Below are 18,741 nucleotides of genomic sequence, written 5' to 3'. Positions count from 1 at the left end.
GAAATCACATAGGGACTGCTCTGAATTGGCCAAGGGCCTGGGGAGGTCAGCGTATGTGGGATTTAGGTGAGGGGGGCGGGTACCGACACTCAAGCTCACGTTTTGGCAGAAGTTTGCTCCTGGTCACCAGCAATGGGTTTCTCTGTTCATGATTTTAGTATGAGAAGATGTAAGAATCCACACTCCTAAAAAAATTTATCTTGATAATGTTATAATATTGAGGCTTCCCTGGTGGTCCGGGGGTTAAGACTCTGTGCTCCCAATGAAGGGGGCAAGGGTTTGATCCCTGGATGGGGAACTAAGATTCCACATGATGCATGGTGGAGCCAAAAAAAATGATAATATTATTAACTCTCTAAGGGCTCATTTTGCCTGTTTTTGCACCGTGCAGCCAAAAAACAAAACACAATAATATTGGTAACTATCGAAGGACTAATTTTCCCTGTTTCTCAGAGCACAAATTGCCTCATCCTTATCTTCTTCCTAATTTCTTTCCAGGATTACTATAGGTCAGTGACCACAGGGGCCTACACTTGATTCGTGTAGAACTGGTGTGGGGTGGCCTCTGCCAGCACCCAGCAGAGGCCCTGAGTACTCTCCTAGGGCAGAGTTCCTCAAAGTCTAGAGTACAGTTGATAGAATACCTTCTTGGTGATCACCTCAGGCTTATTTTTTAAAATACGGGTTTCACAGCCTCAATTCTGGACCTGTTAAACCTGGAATTTCTGAGCAGGGGACAGCTACAGAATCATGTTCTAAACAGCAGGCTGCTGGCCAATTAATGTCACATGTGCATACTTTTCTTCTAAATTGCCTTGACCTCTGCTTCTCCCTTTTCTCTCCCCTCCATCCATCCCGGCCAGGACCAACCTCCCTTCCCCTTTCCGCCCCCTCCCTCTCCACCCCAGCTCCCCGCAAATGGCCAAAGTCTCCTGGTGAGGCAATCTCTCTATCCTTGGTTCCTTCCTTTCCACGCTGAGTGATGGCTTTTTTATCTCCCAATGATGAAACACAGCCTTCAGCTGGAGGTATTTAAGGCGCAGAAATGCACAGTCTGGCCACAGCTGCAGGGCCCGAGGCCACAACCCTGACGGGCTGAGGAAGGACAGGAGCAGCCATCCTCCGGGACCAGAGGCCACAGCAGGAGCCCTCAGCATCCCCGCCGGATTCCACACCTGCTCCTACTGCCAGGAAAGATGTTCCTCGCGACGTTTAAGCTGTGTGCCGGGAGCTCCTACAGACACGTGCGCAGCATGAAGGGTGAGCTCCCAAGGACCTCATCTGGGTGGCCAGGAACTCGGCAGGGTCCAATGGGGAAAGGGCATGGCTCAGGGGCAGGCCACTCAGGATCTGGCCCCAGCTGTGCCTCTCATGGAGGCAGCCTGGGCAAGCCGCTCACCTTCTGCACCTCAACACCCCCCCACCCCCTCACTGAAGAATTGAGCTAGACACAAAGGCGCCTTCCAGGCTCAGTCACCCCTGGCCTCCCCTGCAGGGCTCCAAGCCATCTGGGCTTCTACCTGACTTTGCCTTCCTCTAGGATGGGTACCAAGGGTGCCAGGGAAATCTGGCCACAGTGGCGGAGGTGGGGAGCCCAGACTCCAAGCCCCCGTGTTGGCAAGCCTGAGAGCTGATAGGCAGGAGAGGGAGAGAAGAAAAAGAAAGGGGAGTAGGACAAGAGCATGTGGGGGGTGTGGGGGGGGGCTCTTTATCAGCATCATACAGTCAGGAGGTGGAAATCGGTTCCTGCAGGACCCAGAGTCATTTGAGTCAATCCCCTCAAGGGACCACAGAGCAATCTAAATGAGTCCTTTCCAATTACATTGGGCTCAACCGGCTACTGTTTAGATAGAAGCTGCCCTTGGAAGACCTGCACCGTCATGGAACTATTCTCCCTAAATCAGAAAGACCCACCCCCCACCCGCCCCAGGCACATGGAGCAGTTATTCTCACAGACCTCAGGGGACGGGGTGTCTGCAACAGTGGGATGTTTTGGTTGGGCAACTTCAGCCAGCCTGGGTGTGGCCCCCCCTTCCAGGTGGGGCCAGTGAGACAGAAGGCAGGTTTCTGGGCCCTGGAGTCATCCCTCTGGGAATCCTTCCTGATCAAGTCACTTTCCCTCCAGGCCACCTTCCTCCTCTGTGATGAGAGGAAAGATGGAAGGGTCCATTTCTAAGAGCCTTTCCTGCTCCTAAGCAACAATTTCCCTCCATTTCTGGCAGGGCTGCGGCAGCAGGCCGTGCTGGCCATCGGCCAGGAGCTGAACCGGAGGGCCCTGGGGGGCCCGGCCCCAGCTGTGTGGATTAACCAGGTTCGGCGTCGCGGCTCTCTGCTAGGTAAGAGCTGAGGTTACTGGGCTTCTGCCAGTGGCAGGGGGCTCCCGAGTGCAAGTGTGTGTGTGGCTGTGGTCTCCCAGATCCCGTCCCCTCACTCCCCACCTTCCTCACTCCCTCTATGGGAATGGCGTTTTTCACAGCCAGATCCCTGTGTCTAACTCAACCTGTGACTGGGACCCTGTGACTTTGGTCTGGGCTCTTCGGGGATCCAAAGGGTGAAACTGGCAGGAGGCTAGACGTTCAGTGTCTCCTTGGCTTTGCATCCAGGTTCTCAGCTGGAAGACCCTCTCTACAGCGACCAAGAGCTGGCCTATATCCAGCAGGGAGAGGAGGCCATGCAGAGGGCCCTGGGCATCATCAGAGACCAGGAGGGCTGGAAGAAGGAGAGCCGGCAGGTAAGGGGGCCACAGAGGAACCCACACCTCCTCGCTGTTATCGTGCCATCCTCAAGGCCAGCTACAGTCTCTGCTCCTCTCAGAAGTCCAGCCTCGAGCAGTAGTCACTGGGCAGCAGGCAGTTGTTTTTTTTTCCTTTTTAATTTGGCTGCCCTCGGTCTTCATTGCTGGGAGCGCCTCATCGCTTTCTCTAGTTGCAGCGAGCAGCGGTTGCTCTCTAGTTGCGGTACGTGGGCTTCTCCTGGCCATGGTGTCTATCATTGCAGAGCACAGGCTCCAGGGCGTGCGAGCTTCAGTAGTTGCATCTACTGGGCTGTAGAGCTGCAGGCGCAATAGTCGTGGTGCACGGGCTTGGTTGCCCCCGGCATGTGGGATTTTCCCAAACCAGGGATCGAACCCGTTGTCTCTTGCATTGGCAGGCGGATTCTTTACCACTGAGCCACCAGGGAATCCCCAGTAAGCAGTTTGAATTCTCGTTCCCCAAGAATATACCCCGGTTACCCCCGTCCTCCATCAAAGATGTTCTGGAGACTTGTGTTTGAGAAAAGCTGTCCCCGAGTCCTTAGCTCCCCTCCAGGATGCGCCGTAAGCCCACTCAGACCATGCAGTAGCGACTCTAGGGTCAGGAGAGGCCTCATCCCCTGGTCAGAAGTTCCAGGGCCGAAGCACTCTTAGCCCACCTCCTTGCTGACCTTGCAGGGGTGACCTGAGCCCACCTGTGACAGGGCTGGCCTGGAATACAGCAGGCCAAGGCCCTCTGGTGTGCGCCGCTCCTGAGCACTGCCCTTTCACGGGGCGCGGGAACAAGGCGCAGGTCAAAGGCCGATGGCTCTACCGAGACTTGGCTCTATTCTCGAGGCAAGTTCACAAGCCGCCCACTGGCCAAAGTTCAGGCGAGGTCTTTCCTTCTCCAGGTTCTCTGTGTTAACAGACTACGAGTTTGGGAGTCAGGAAATCTGGGACCTGGGCCCAGGAATGCTCTTGCTAAGGGTCCTGGGGCTACTCGCTGACCTTCTCTGGCCATACATTCTTCTGGTGTAAAATGAGGGATTGGACTGATAAAAAAAAAACAAAAACAAAAAACCTCTGTGAAATTAGCTGGTTGCAGACCACTTTCTTCACTCCCAAATGAATCTCTCTCTCAGGATCTTTGAGCTTCTGAAGTCAAGTAAGGGCCTTCTCAGGTGGACCTACCCACCCCTGTCAACATTTACCCCCCAGATGTGGGAGGACTCTGTAGTGAAACATGTTTATTTTCTCCAAGTTAATCTCAATCAAAAACCTAACGCAGGTTTGTTGAAAATCTTACAAGATAATTCTGATTTTTATCTAGACAAATAAATGCATATCAGTATTTAAGAAAATACATTGATCCTCAAGAAAAAAGGGCCCAGGGGACAGGCAGGCTACCTCTCCAGTCCACAGCAGATGAAAAAGGCTGGTGGCAGGAAATAAGACCTCCCCTGCCTTTATCAAGGACGGTTCCAGGCTCCTTCGGGTTCAGCCTAGAGTTCCCCTGGCTGTTCCCCCCCTGCCTTGCCAGGCACTGTATGTGTCCTACTCTGGGAATACTTTTCCTCTAACATTTCCCCGGGGCTCCTCTCTCCTCACCGACAGGCCAATGGGGACGAGGTGCTGAGTAAAGTGATCCCCGACGTGGGCAAGGTATTCCGGTTGGAGGTGGTGGTGGACCAGCCCATGGAGAGGCTTTACGAAGAGCTTGTGGAGCGCATGGAGGCCATGGGCGAGTGGAACCCCAATGTCAAGGAGATCAAGGTGGGGAGGGCCAGTAGGAAGGGCGGCTGCAGCAGTCGGAAGGGGGCTGTGGCGAGCTGGGGGTGGTGCCTCTCCCCCTACCTGGCTGAGTAGTGTCTCTGGTTCCCTGTGGCCTGGCAGGTCCTGCAGAAGATTGGAAAAGACACGGTCATCACTCACGAGTTGGCTGCAGAGGCGGCAGGAAACCTCGTGGGGCCCCGAGACTTCGTGAGTGTGCGCTGTACCAAGCGCCGGGGCTCCATGTGCGTGCTGGCTGGCACAGCCACACTCTACGAGGAGATGCCCCAGCAGAAGGGTGTCATCAGGTAATACTGGCAGCAGCCCCCAAAGCTCCCATTAATTTATTTAGGTGGGCTGGGTCTTAGTTGCAGCACGTGGGATCTAATTCCCTATCAGGGATCGAGCCCAGGTCCCCTGCACTGGGAACGTGGAGTCTTAGCCACTGGACCACCAGGGAAGCCCCAAAGCTCCCTTTTCTAACACAGCCTGGGGACACATGCCTGCCAAGTGTGTGATGAATCCTCGGCTTCAAGGATCCAACCCTTGGTTCCTACCCTCTGTCTTATTTTCCATAGCAGGGGAGGAAGACAAGATTGGCCAAACTTTTTTTTTTTTTTTTTGGCCAAACTTCTATAGCCAGGTTGCCCTGACCCTCCCAGCAAGTTTAAGAACCTTAGTAATTTTCTAAAACTAGAGGTAGGGCTGCTGTTTAGCTGGTATGCTCAGGTCCGACTGTAATGTTGATGAAAACCGAGTCCGTACCACTTAGAACAGTTGCCATCATAGTTTCCGGGGCCCCCAGCGCCACCCTGGACCCTTTCCCGACCTCCCCGTTATCCCAACCGAGAGGCTTTGCAGGCCTCCAGGCTCCAGCTGGCCTTTGTTCTGACGAGCTGGTGACCCTGCCAACTGTTAAATCTCACCCTTGGCAAGTAGTACTTCTCCGATGAGACTTAAAAAAAGATGAGGTCCATGAGGAATGTGGGTAATATAACTAGCCAGCATTCAAGAACTTGGGCTTGTCCTCTTGACCTGATGTGTCTTCACCTGGCAGAGCTGAGCACGGCCCCACCTGCATGGTGCTCCGCCCCCTGGCTGGAAGTCCCTCAAGGACCAAACTGACCTGGCTGCTCAGCATTGACCTCAAGGTAAGGGGCACGGGAGGGGGCCAAGGGGGTGGTGAGCAAAGTAGGCTCTTACCCCTACCACCGGCGTCCCTGGCGGCTCAGATGGCACAGAATCCGCCTGCAACGCGGGAGACCTGGGTTCAGTCCCTGGGTGGGGAAGATCCCCTGGAGAAGGGAATGGCTACCCACTCCAGTATTCTTGCCTGGAGAATTCCATGGACAGAGTTTGGTGGGCTCCAATCCATGGGTTTGCAAAAAGTAGGACACCACTGAGCAACTAACACAGCCCTCCCACATCAGCCCACAAGAACATGAAGAATTCTCCATTTTGAGAGAAGCAGACTGCTGCAGCGGGAACAAACGAGTGATGGCCTGCTATTCCTTCATCTCAGAAGCCTGCAATGGCTCCCTCTTACTTTTTTTTTTTTTCCCCTCTTACTTTTCTTATCAAATTTCATCTCGGTAGTTATATCAGAAAGAAGGAAACTTAGGCCCCCAAAGGTATGGTAGCTAGCTCACGGTCACACCATAGGGAAGACAGGGCTGCAATCTGTCTGGACAACTAATCCCATGCTTCTGACATGGTCCTGACAGCAGGGCAGTAAAGCAGTCTTCCAGCCCGAGAGGGCACACCTCCCAACAGGGCTGCAAGACCAAGCCTAGGCAACCCACCAGGTGTGTGATAGGGACCGGCGGTGTCTAGGGTGGGACGTCAATCACAAGATGGCCAAATTCTTCTAACTTTGACTCTAGGGATGGCTGCCGAAGACCATCATCAACCAGGTCCTCTCACAGACCCAGGTGGATTTTGCCAATCACCTGCGCAAGCGTCTGGAGTCCTGCCCCGCTCCTGAAGCCAGGTGTTGAAGGCCAGCCTGCTGCTCCATGGGCTCCCAGCTGAACGGGTTTGCGGGCTCACGAGGAGGTCCCTGCTGGGAGCCTACAAATCTGTAAATCTGTTAAAGATCTCATCTGAGGATGGTGGGATGGGGTGGTGGTGCATTTTCAATAAGATACTACAGCTCAGATTGGTAGCATTTTAGTACCAAGAGAATGGGGACAAGGCTGTTCCAACTTCATTCACTGATGAGCTGTAAAATGAAGCTTAAGGTCTCAAAACATTTGTGAAACTTTTTTTTGTGAAACTTTTTCTTCTGGGTCCTGACAGCGTCTACCTAAAAATATCTTGAAAATGCTACCAGTTAGGGAATACAAGGACCAGGCCTTCAAGCTTGAGGAGGTCAAGAGGTCTGCGGGCAATGTGTGCAGACAGAGGTCTCATACAGGGCCTCCTGCAACCCTCTGCTCCTCTGCCAAGTGGGTGGACAGCTGCACCGAAGAGCAAGCAACTCCCAGAGCAGACGGCTTCTAGAGCTCTAGTTCAAGTGACCTTACGAAAAAATACAGAACTAATTATTAGACTGATTCCCGTACTTCTTCCATGACAGGAGTCAGAATAAAGAATTGTAACTCACAGAAAAACTTTCAGTTAGTCTGTACCCGATTTAAAATTCTACTTTTAAAATCCATGTTAGTAAATGGCAAGCTCATACTAAAGGAGCCATGGATAAAGATTTTAATTAGTTAAATTAAATCTCTTACTTCATTCAAAGGAAAAACTCCAGGGGACTTAAGTCTTTCAATTATGTAGGATCTGTTACCAGAATCTTTCATAAAAATTTACTTTGGACAATAAGCACAAGACTAGATCAGTTCTTAAAAGAACTCTATAGCTGGTAGCTGATTAATGGGCATTGGAAGATGATTTTTATTTACCTAATTAGGACAGAACCAAAAGCGAGTGACTAAGAGAAAATAAAAGCAAGTTTTACTATTCCCCATTAGTTGCTTGTTTAGATCTGAAAAGGGAACTGAATCTTTAGTTTGGAGTCTATTCTGTCCTCTTAGCTTGACTTGGGGCTGCCAATTTCTCTGCTTTAACAGGTCAACGTCTTACTATATTGGAGGAGATGGCTGGAAGGTGTGTTAGCATGACAGCAAAATCCCTTTCCAAGGTCTGAGAATTGGTGCTCTAAACATCTAAATTGAGATGGGGTTATCTGGCTAAAATACATATGCAGGATGAAAACCCAACCATTATCACCTGAAGTGTTTCCATTCCAGTGCTAACAGCATTTACACCATGTGGAAAGTCATGCTAGCTAATTTATTGAACAAATTAGCAGTGGCAGAAATGCTGGTATTTATTGAGGCATTGAGACTGTACAACTGATGCAGGTATTTATTAATATTTATTCTGTTTCTTAGTAGTCTGTTTTTGGCATAGATGAAATTATGTTTATCTAGCCTGGAAGCTTCAGAGTGAGAAGGAGTAATTGTGGAAGTATTTCTAGAACCGAATTCTCCACTCCCAGCTAAGAGAAAGGGTTGCTTGTTGAAAGGTGTGTATAGCAACACTTGCTCTGGTTTCAAGAGAACAGGCTGACAGTGAAGAAACAGGCTTTCAACACACACCATGTTTGCCTTTTTCAAACTATGCAACTGTGTCTTTGAGGGGCCTGGGGAGATCTTTTCTCACTTGTTTTTCATTGGAATAAAATGAGTTGTCAGTGATGACCTGCTTACAGAGACTGTTTTATATAGAACTGTATGAAAAGTGGGTATTCCTGCAGCCCTTCAAATGAACCCTATCACACATGCACACAATACGATGCATAAACAGCTAAAACCATTATTTCTATAACCTCCAATTTATGAAAGTGAAATGTACAAAACCCTGATTTCATCATTTAAATAGAAGAGTGGGTGCACAACTTTTTTTACATGTCATTTATATGGTCACTTATATTACAAAAAATTTACCCCCAGCTTCCTCTAAATAATACTACCCTCATTTACAGAGTTCTTCACACTCTGGGTTCCAAAGCTTTAAAACCACTTCTGCTCTGTAACACCCACCACCAATGAACAGACCTCAGCTTGATTCTGTTGGGTTTCCTGTTAGGAAGTAGAATGACCAAAACAAAGAACCTCAGTGATTCATTAGGAGACAAATAATCAAAGCTTCTGCATTGATACAAACAGTCGCTTGAAATTTGGGAAATTTCTCAAACAGCCATAATATATGGTGATCCTTGGCAACCTATTACTGCCTCTTGGTGAACCACCCTGCCTATTAACCTAGGTGGAAGTTACATGCAGGGGAGTCTGCAACCATCCTGGAAGGACTGCCCCGCCGCTGACTGAAAGAGGGAGGGGACGCGCCTGGTGCCCCAGTGGTCAGGACTCCATGCTGCCACTGCAGGGAGCACGGGTCCAACCGCTGGTCGGGGAAGCTCTGCAAGCTGTGGTGTGGCCCCCAGCAAAAACGCTGGGGGCGGGTGCAGTGAGAATAGGGAAGCACACAGCGGCCCCAGGGGAAAGGCTCATTCTTACATTTCAGTTTTCAGTCTTCTGAAAACTGCCCCCCTCACTTTTAAATATTTACTTGGCTCTGCCAGGTCTTCGTGCAGCACACAGGATCTTACGTTATGGCAGACAGAATCTTATAGTTGGGGTAGGTGGGCTCTAGTTCCCTAGCCAGGGATCGAACTGGGGCCCCCTGCCTTGGGAGCTTGGAGTCTTAGCTACCAGACCACCAGGGGAGTCCCTGAAACCTGCCCTTTAATCATCAGCTAATACAAAGGAAGGGAAGCAAGGCAAGAAGACAATCCATACAGATCAACAGCCACGTTCAAAGGGAAGAGCTGGAGGGAGACCATGAGCCCTGTGAAGTTCCGTCTGCCTTTGAGAGTCTGGTTTCACAGGGCAGACGGGGTGGCTGAGTTGGCGGGGTGGAGACAGAAACCTGCCTCTTTTCGCCAATGCTGGCTCCTTGGGCTCCCACTTTTCCAACATGGTCAGCACGTGGACCCCAACCTGAAAGGGAAGCAAAGTGCCACACACGCGAAGACAAGTTTTATTTGGGAAGAGCTTCTCACTGTTAAAGCTGCAAGCAAGTGCCTTTCACAATGACAGTCCTATGGACCTAGTAGCTTCAGAGATCCCAGTGTTCAAAAGTTCATCTCAAAATTAAAAGCACACCCACACCAAAAGGAAAGCATTTTTAGACTCCTTTGGAATGTAGTCGTGGATTCCAGCTCTTCTCAGAAACGGGCCCACTGCTTCCTGGGAACCAGGTGGGAGGCAGGCAATGCCCACAGAAGGAAATGTCTCTAAATAAGTTAGCTACTGGACGAGACGAGCCCGTCCTCTGGAAACATAGGAAGCAGCGCGTCTCAGCTGGCGGGGTGTGTGGCACAGCCCTTTGCACGGGGCGCTTACGGGATCCCAGGGCGGCAGCTGTTGGGGTGTGGTGTCCACAGGGAAAGCCATCCTGGAAGGGCGAGTAACGCAGGGCAGGGATCTCTCCCAGTCCCACTCGGCCTTCAACTTACTACAGCAGAGGCCCTGCTCTGTGGCATCTTCGGGAAAACTTGCAACAGTTAAAAAACAAAACAAAACCCCCCTCATACAATTCCCCAGAAAGTCTGTGTCTGCAAAGAGAAAGGGACTTGGTCAGGGCTCCCATGGGGGGCTCCGCCTCCCATCCACTTCCGTCTCCACGTGATACAAGACATCGGCCAGCGTGTGCTCCACCACGGCGCCCCAGCCCATGTCACTCATCTGCGGGGGAACAAGGGACAGAGAGTGAGGCAAGACGACAGCGGCGGCGGGACATAACCGAGACGAGGATGCTCGCAGTGGGGCTCGGGGGTACTCACGGGGCGGTACGCGAGATCCTTCGGAGGGTACTTGAAGCATGGTCCAAAGTTTATGGAGACCTGGGACAAATTCAATCCAAGCAGACGTGAAGAAAGAGAAGAAAGTAGTGAAAACCTTAGCGTGATAAGGGAGGCTTTTAAAAGTAGCTGTGATATTCAGGGTACGACAGGAACAAAGGATATACATTAATAATTGCTAAAAGTGGTCAAGGCATCAAGAATTAGGTAAACAGACTTTGCTGATTTCTGTTTATAACCTAAAGATTTCCTTATATGACTTCAGCAGTGGCTACTGACAGGTAAAAGGACATGGAAACTTCCAGACACTGCCTTTGCAAAATTTTTTTAAACTGGCTCTAATGATAGTCTCCTTCATGCTGGATCATATTAAAAAAAAATCAATATAAGCAACAGTTACTAATGATGGTAGGTTATCATGACACGTAACAGCAAATTGATTTATGCATGTAAACACCTTATGTCCTTTACACTGAACAACACAGACCACGCAGCTCATCCAGAGGAAAGGTGTGGAGCACAGTAACCAGGAGATCTTTATCTATCCACGCAAACACTTCCTAAAGCGCTCAACTGTTTCTGGAACAGGAGGAATACGCTGCCTGCTCACTCCTAGGCGTTTCACATGTCCTTCTAGAACCCGACTCACGGCTCTTGGGCCATGACGGCCCACCCATCTCTCTCGAGCTGTGTTTGCAGGACGAACAGAGGGTACGTACCGTGCAGCTCTTGTACAGGGAGATGGCCGGAAAGTAAACCCCCTCAAAGATGTCTTTGTAAGCCACACCTTGATTGACACCATTTTTATAAAAAATTATCTGAAACGGAAACCATGGTTTTACTTCAGAATTTCAAAAAAGAACACACTAAAACGAACTCTGCTGGAGGACCCTTCCTGGCGGTTTGGGGGCGGCCCGTCTAAGGAACTCTAAGAATAGCATGCAGCGCCTTTAACAGCAGTGGCTGACACTTACGCAATGCCTTAGGTTTTTTCACTGCATATCTACATGCATTGTTGCAGCAGGTGCTCACGTTTATCTGTTTCTGAATTCCTATGCTACTTACCCCAAAGAGTTCCACTTTCTCTTATTCATTCTATTTATGAAAAGTAGCTGGTCTTCCACTGGCCCCTTGAAGCGACACCCTTTTAAGCTTATTTATTTGTCCCCTTCCCTTGCCTCAAGTCCTCCCTTCTGCACTTCTACTTTGAAAATCTTGCAGATCTTCTATCAAGGTCCTGGAATTCTCCTTTCTTTGTCCTTTCTCTCTTGAAACTATCCTGAATTTTCTCTCTTAACCACCTGAGATGGACTTCAGAAAAAGCTGCTTTTTCTGAAGTACTCTTCTCTACCTCTTCTTCCCAGAAAGAGCTATGTTCCATCTGACTGTATTTTCTGGCTCAATTAACTGCTTGCCTTCACTACTTTTCCCTAAAACAACCGGAATCCTAAGTGTATTCTCCCACATTTGCTTCTATTACTGTCAATTACAGGTGGCTTCACGGCATTTTTATGGAGCAATGTCCCCAGCTCAGGACTTTTCTTCCACCCCTTCCCCTTCTATCTTTGGCCCTTTTGGTTGGTTCAGATACACCAGCCCTTCTTTGATTGTGCTGTAACCTTGGACAAATATATTCCCAACAACCCTGGAGAAGGAAGGTGGGGAAAGTTCTAGAAGACACTGAATAAGCCATCAGAGCTCATGTTGCCCCAGATCACATAGCAAGGCCAGCATCTGCTACTCCAGTGTTCGCCCCTCTGCACTTGCTCCCTGCTCTGATAAAGGACCGGTATCTCTGACTTGCTTCCTCGACTGCCTGCAGACAATCCTTATTCAGCTGCTGTTTTATATCCTTTCCTCCAAGAACCCAGGTGAGCCTTCTCGCGGCAGCAGGCACCCCAGGAAGAACCAAACACGGCAGGCAGGAGAGTGTGTCGGCCCTGCTGTTGTTTTATCAGCAGAAATCCCCCCACCGCGCCGTGGGCCTTAGTTCCCTCCCTTTCATAACAAGGGGCTTGGGCCCAGGGAACAAATTCTTCTACTTCTGACATTTAATGACCATGACTCACCTCACTGTGAGGAGTCTGCTTTAGGCTTTTCTCTGCTTTATCCACAAAGTCTTTTTCTTCAAAATACAAATAACTCTTGAACTTTATTAAAGCCTTGAAAACCGAGAGAGAAAAGGAATAGTGAAGCAGCAGCTACATCATCATGGAAAAAAAAAAGGCCAGATTCACATAAATAGCATGAGTCTCTGTGTTTTGAACAAAATTTAAAATCTCTGCAGAGTCAGCTTTGTTATACTTTGAACCATGTGCATCTTAAGAATTACCAGATGGTACACACTTATTAAACATCTTCATAAAAGGCCCTTACTAAGACTTGGGGGGGGGGGGGGGTCACTTCCTTCCCTGCTAGCTCCCTACCTGTTTCTCCCATACATAGTCTCTGGGTCACTCCTTTCTTATGGTTCCCAAGACTCTTTTTTTAAAAAATTTATTTATTTTTTATTTATTTTATTTATTTATTTTTTTAGTTGGAGGCTAATTACTTCACAAAGTTCCCAAGACTCTTTAACTATTTACTTCCAGGTAAACATATGACAGTAAATTTTTTTACCTTTTCTTCTTTTGGGGGGCTGCATCACGTGGCTTATGGAATCTTAGTTTCCTTAACTTTAGGCACTTTGGAGGCTGTGTAGTAGTATTTCATTTGGTTTAAATTATCATTTCTCTGGCTAATGATATTGAGCAGTTTTTCATGTGTGTACTGGCCATTCATCTTCTGTGAAGTTTCTGTTCAAATATTTTGACTTTTAAAAAAAATTGGGTTGTTCATCTTTTTAATGAGTTAGGAGTTACAGAACAGAAACTTCACAAAAGTCAGATGAATGACCAGTAGGAACATGAAAAATGGCTCAATATCATTAGTCAAAGAAATGCTAATTTAAACCAAATGAAATACTACTATACACCCACCAAAGTGGCTAAAACTAAGTTTGAAAACAACAAATGCTGGCAAGGATGAGTGCAACGAAAACACTCACACACTATTAGTGGAATGGAGACTTTGACAATTTCTTATAAAACTAAATGTGTAACAACCCAGTAATTCTATTTCTAGACAATGACTATAAAGAAATGAAAACATGTTGAAAAAAAGATCTGTACAAAAATATACACAGCAACTTTATAATAACCCGGAACGTGAAACGGCCCCAGTGTCTGTCAGTAAGAATGTGGAAAAGCACTGTGGTATCAGACAATAGAAACTACTCTGCAGTAGAAAGGAAAAGACCAGAGAGTCCTGTAACAGCACGGGAGAACCTCAAAGAACTATGCCAAACAATAAGAGCCAGACACAAGACCACACACACCATGATTCCATTTACCTGAGTTCAAGAGCAGAGAAAACTAGTGGAACAGAATTGTGATGAAGGAAAAATTCACAACAGTGGTTGCTTCAATGCGGGGTAGAAGCTGGGGACTGACTGGGATGGGGTATGAGGGAACTTCCTGGGGTGGAAAATTGGACATCTCCACAGGGTTTGGGTCAAACTCAAAACTCCGTGAACATACACTTAAAATTTCCATGTTTCATTTTATGTAAATTTTATTATCAAAAGAAAAAACTAAACAAAGAATTGTTGCTGTTTAGTTGCTAACCTGTGTCCAAGTCTTCGTGACCCCATGGACTGTAGCCCTCCAGGCTCTTCTGTCCATGGGATTTCCCAGGCAAGAATACTGGAGTGCATTGCCATTTCCTTCTCCAGGGGGTATTCCTGACCCAGTGTAGAACCCTCGTCTCCTGCAATGCAGAATTCTTTACTGCTGACTCACCAGGGAAGCCCAAACAAAAATAAACTCTAGCTAATGATATGCAAAGATCTGATAGACAGAGTGCCTGATGAACTATGGTCAGAGGTTCCTGACACTATACAGGAGACAGGGATCAAGACCATCCCCAAGAAAAAGAAATGCAAAAGAGCAAAATGATTGTCTGAGAAGGCCTTATAAATAGCTGTGAAAAGAAGAGAAGCTAAAAGAAAAGGAGAAAATAAAAGATATACCCATTTGAATGCAGAGTTCCAAAGAATAGCAACGAGAGATTCAAGAAAGCCTTCCTCAGCGATCAATGCAAAGAAATAGAGGAAAACAACAGAATGGGAAAGACTAGAGATCTCTTCAAGAAAATTAGAGATACCAAGGGAACATTTCATGCAAAGTTGGGCTCCATAAAGGACGGAAATGGTATGGACCTAACAGAAGCAGAAGATATTAAGAAGAGGTAGCAAGAATACACAGAAGAATTGTACAAAAAAGATCTTCACAACCCAGATAATGATGATGATGCGATAACTCACCTAGAGCCAGACATCCTAGAATGTGAAGTCAGGTGGGCCTTAGTGGCTAACAAAGCTAGTGGAGGTGATGTAATTCCAGTTGAGCTATTTCAAATCCTAAAAGATGATGCTGTGAAAGTGCTGGACTCAATAGTCAGCAAATTTGGAAAACTCAGCAGTGGCCACAGGACTGGAAAAGGTCAGTTTTCATTCCAATCCCAAAGAAAGGCCAAACCAAAGAAAGCTCAAACGACCACACAATTGCACTCATCTTACATGTTAGTAAAGTAATGCTCAAAATTCTGCAAGCCAGGCTTCAGCAATACGTGAACCATGAACTTCCAGATAGTCAAGCTGGTTTTAGAAAAGGCAGAGGAACCAGAGATCAAATTGCCAACATCTGCTGGATCATCAAGAAAGCAAGAGAGTTCCAGAAAAAAAAAATATTTCTGCTTTATTGACTATGCCAAAGCCATTGACTGTATGGATCACAATAAACTGGAAAATTCTGAAAGAGATGGGCATACCAGACCACCTGACCTGCCTCTTGAGAAATCTGTATGCAGGTCAGGAAGCAACAGTTAGAAATGGACATGGAACAACACACTGGTTCCAAATAGGAAAAGGAGTACGTCAAAGCTGTATATTGTCACGCTGCTTATTTAACTTATATGCAGAGTACATCATGAGAAATGCTGAGCTGGATGAAGCACAAGCTGGAATCAAGACTACCGGAAGAAATGTCAATAATCTCAGATATGCAGATTACACCACCCTTATGGCAGAAAGTGAGGAAGAACTAAAGAGCCTCTTGATGAAAGTGAAAGAGGAGAGTGAAAAAGTTGGCTTAAAGCTCAACATTCAGAAAACTAAGATTAAGGCACCCAGTCCCATCACTTCATGGCAAATAGATGGGGAAACAGTGGCTGACTTTATTTTTTGGGGCTCCAAAATCACTGCAGACAGTGATTGCAACCATGAAATTAAAAGACGCTTACTCCTTGGAAGGACAGTTATGACCAATCTAGACAGCACATTAAAAAGCAGACACATTACTTTGTCAACAAGATCCAACTAGTCAAGGCTATGGTTTTTCCAGTAGTCATGTATGGATGTGACAGTTGGACTATAAAGAAGGCTGAGCACAGAAGAATTGATGCTTTTGAACTGTGGTGTTGGAGAAGACTCTTGAGAGTCCCTTGGACTGCAAGGAGATCCAACCAGTCCATCCTAAAGGAGATTCAGTCCTGGGTGTTCATTGGAAGGACTGATGTTGAAGTTGAAACTCCAATACTTTGGCCACTTGATGTGAAGAGCTGACTCATTTGAAAAGACCCTGATGCTGGGAAAGATTGAGGGCAGGAGGAGAAGGGGACGAGAGAGAATGAGATGGTTGGACGGCATCACTGACTCCATGGACATGAGTCTGGGTAAACTGCAGGAGTTGGTGATGGACAGGGAGGCCTGGCGTGCTGCAGTTCATGGGGTCGCAAAGAGTTGGACACGACTGAGCGACTGAAGTGCACTGAACTGAATGATATGCATCCTGAAGTACTTGTGAAAGTTCTTCAGTCGTGTCCGACTCTTTGGGACCTCATGGACTATACAGTCCATGGAATTCTTCAGGAAAGAATACTGGAGTGGGTAGCCTTTCCCTTCCCCACAGGATCTTCCCAACCCAGGGATAGAACCCAGGTCTCCCGCACTGCAGGCGGATTCTTTAACAGCTGAGCCACAAGGGAAACCCCCTGCAGTACTTGGCAGACGTTACTTTGTTGGGGTTAAAAAAACATGGATTAACGGGTGACCGGGTTGGTGGGAAGAATGAATGGATAACATGGTTTTTATAAACTTATTTGGCTGAGTCAGTTCTTATTTGTGGCACATAGGACCTTCACTGCGGAGCATGGGCTTAGCTGTTCTGTGGCAACTAGTTCCCCAACCAGGGATCAAACCCCCATTCCCTGTACTTCAAAGTGGATTCTTACCCATGGGACCACCAGGGAAGTCCCTGGATAATATATGATAATGGCAGAATCTAGGTATTGGGTATTTGGACGCCTACTTTTAAATTTTTTGAACTGTGTTATGTCTTAAAATTTCCAAAATGAAATGTTGGGAAAGATAAGCATCAAGAGAACATGCAGCTACAGGTATTGGCTGCCACTGGTCTTCAACCCCAGGAATCTCTCAGGAGGACAGACTCACCTTATCCTTGTAGGTATCGGGCAGTGACTTGGCTGTCTCTGTATCTTCAGGAAGATTGATATAAAATCCCAGGACGTCTCCCTGTCCATAGCCAGAAGAGTAGTGTTTGCCAATGGATTGGTGGAATTTGGTTCCCTTTTTGCTCCGCCAAGAATAACTAAATTTATCATAACCTAAGGGAGCCTGAAGGTTACCTGTTCCAATAAAAACATACACAGCAAGTTAGGACTGCAAGTCAAGTCTGGCCTGCTAAAAGAAAAGATTCTACTCCTTTTTAATTTTTAGCATTTTGTCAAACTGCTAATAAACTATTTCTCACAAGCAATGAATTATAAAAATATTCCTAGGAACTTCAACCTACCTAAACCCTCAGGAATTGAACATTATGCCCACAATCCAACAAGCCCCAAAGTCATGAAGACCAGCCAGACGAGAGACACCTCTCCACCTGTCGCCATGTCCGTACCACAGCCCCGGCTTACCTAACGGCTGCGACCAGCCCAGCCTGGCCGCAGTGTCTGGTGGCATCTCATCCACTGTGATTTCAAAGTACCAGGCACCTTTCCGAACCCCATGAGAAGCCCGAACCATAGAGTAGCCCTTCTCGCCAACCACAGTCAGCCGGTCATCGGAGATCTTTAACTGGGGAGCTACAGTAATGGAGAGAAAAAGAAAAGCCCGCAACTTATTTGAAATACTTGGAGACAACAGCCACAAAAACACGAAATCTCTTACCCTCCAGTTAAGCAAAATTAAAAATCAGAAATATCAAGTCAGGAATTTGAAATATTAGTTTAGGAGTTAAAAATCTCAAGATACAGATGAAGGCAGAGAAAGAAAGAAAAAGGAAAAAAGCTGTCAAGTAGCCAGTTGTTATTATATATGATTATTTAAGACGGCAGATTAAATTAATTATACTGTCTATTCCCTAAAATACAACGGTGTTTGGATCCTGACATGACTAAATCATCCTTTAGAAGACATTTTATCTGAAACAATTTCAAGCTTTCAAAAATAGCAGAATCCTCCCATGTCCTGCACTCAGCTCCCCCAACTGTGAACACCATCTATGACCACGTTACAAGAACCATAATGAGAGGATGTAGTATGTGCGACCATTTCTGTGATACTCCTGTTGAGAATGCAGAACCTGGATCACAAGGAACCAGATGAAACTAAACTGAGGGATACTCTGTAAAATAACTGGTCTCTTCATTTTCAGAAGTGTCAAGGTCAAAGTCTAGGAAAAATGAAGAAACTCTTCCAGGCTGAAGCAGAATTAAGAATTACAACAACTAAATGCAGCAAATGATTGTCAACTGGATGCTTTTGCTATAATGGACACACTAGATCATCTGGAGAAACCTGCACAGAATCTGAGTATCGGATGGTAGTAACTGGACGCTAACTTTCAGCCTTTGGTGGTTGTGTACTGGTTCTATAGGAAGGTAAGTTTAAAAAATAACTACTAGTTCTTTTGATATTCTTCCTGTCAAGGGATGGAGTCTAACTTCTCTCCACTTGAGTGTGGAATGAATTTAGTGACAATTTCCAAATAAAATCAAGTTGAAGTGACTGCCCAACTTTAAGATGGGTCAAATGCTTTACGGCTCCCTGATCACCTGCTCTAGGAGAAGTTAGCTTCCAGTGAAAGTGAAAGTTGCTCAGTTGTGTCCAACTCTTTGTGACCCCATGGACTATACAGTCCATGAACTCTCCACAGCTTCCAGGGATGAGGACAAATCAGCAGTCTATGGAAGGGACCACAAGTGAGGATCTGAGAGCGTCCCACCAAAGCTGCGTGACTGAGCCGTC

General features: G+C 47.1%; 2 protein-coding genes across 2 annotated transcripts in view; one reads left to right on the top strand and one right to left on the bottom strand.

Moving 5' to 3' along the window:
• Nucleotides 1–918: 918 nt before the first annotated feature.
• On the top strand, nt 919–8,208 carry STAR (steroidogenic acute regulatory protein). The gene is made up of 7 exons (XM_043454445.1): nt 919–1,260; nt 2,223–2,336; nt 2,604–2,731; nt 4,349–4,507; nt 4,628–4,812; nt 5,562–5,655; nt 6,388–8,208. The coding sequence occupies exons 1-7, from the start codon at nt 1,197–1,199 to the stop codon at nt 6,499–6,501; spliced, it is 858 nt and encodes a 285-aa protein (XP_043310380.1). The 5' UTR covers nt 919–1,196; the 3' UTR covers nt 6,502–8,208.
• A 1,322-nt stretch (nt 8,209–9,530) lies between these two features.
• ASH2L (ASH2 like, histone lysine methyltransferase complex subunit) overlaps nt 9,531–18,741 on the bottom strand; it is a 29,855-nt gene continuing 20,644 nt past the window's right edge. The window contains exons 11-16 of the mRNA XM_043454443.1: nt 17,409–17,576; nt 16,927–17,120; nt 12,446–12,538; nt 11,096–11,194; nt 10,359–10,418; nt 9,531–10,260 (exon numbers count right to left, since the gene is read on the bottom strand). Coding sequence (XP_043310378.1) covers nt 10,153–10,260; nt 10,359–10,418; nt 11,096–11,194; nt 12,446–12,538; nt 16,927–17,120; nt 17,409–17,576 — 722 coding nt within the window. The 3' untranslated portion in view covers nt 9,531–10,152. The remainder of the gene's footprint in view (nt 10,261–10,358; nt 10,419–11,095; nt 11,195–12,445; nt 12,539–16,926; nt 17,121–17,408; nt 17,577–18,741) is intronic.

The sequence above is a fragment of the Cervus canadensis genome, chromosome 31 (assembly GCF_019320065.1).
Source record: "Cervus canadensis isolate Bull #8, Minnesota chromosome 31, ASM1932006v1, whole genome shotgun sequence".
In the NCBI taxonomy this organism is placed as follows: Eukaryota; Metazoa; Chordata; class Mammalia; order Artiodactyla; family Cervidae; genus Cervus; species Cervus canadensis.
Note: the sequence above shows the minus strand (reverse complement) of the source record. Positions and strands in the feature narration are given on the sequence as shown.

Bases quoted from the DNA above. Each gene is read 5' to 3' on its own strand.
- STAR (XM_043454445.1), top strand. From the start codon at position 1,197: ATGTTCCTCGCGACGTTTAAGCTGTGTGCCGGGAGCTCCTACAGACAC. The intron at 2,337-2,603 runs GTAAGAGCTGAG...CTTTGCATCCAG, and splicing joins GCGTCGCGGCTCTCTGCTAG to GTTCTCAGCTGGAAGACCCT. The intron at 5,656-6,387 runs GTAAGGGGCACG...CTTTGACTCTAG, and splicing joins TGCTCAGCATTGACCTCAAG to GGATGGCTGCCGAAGACCAT.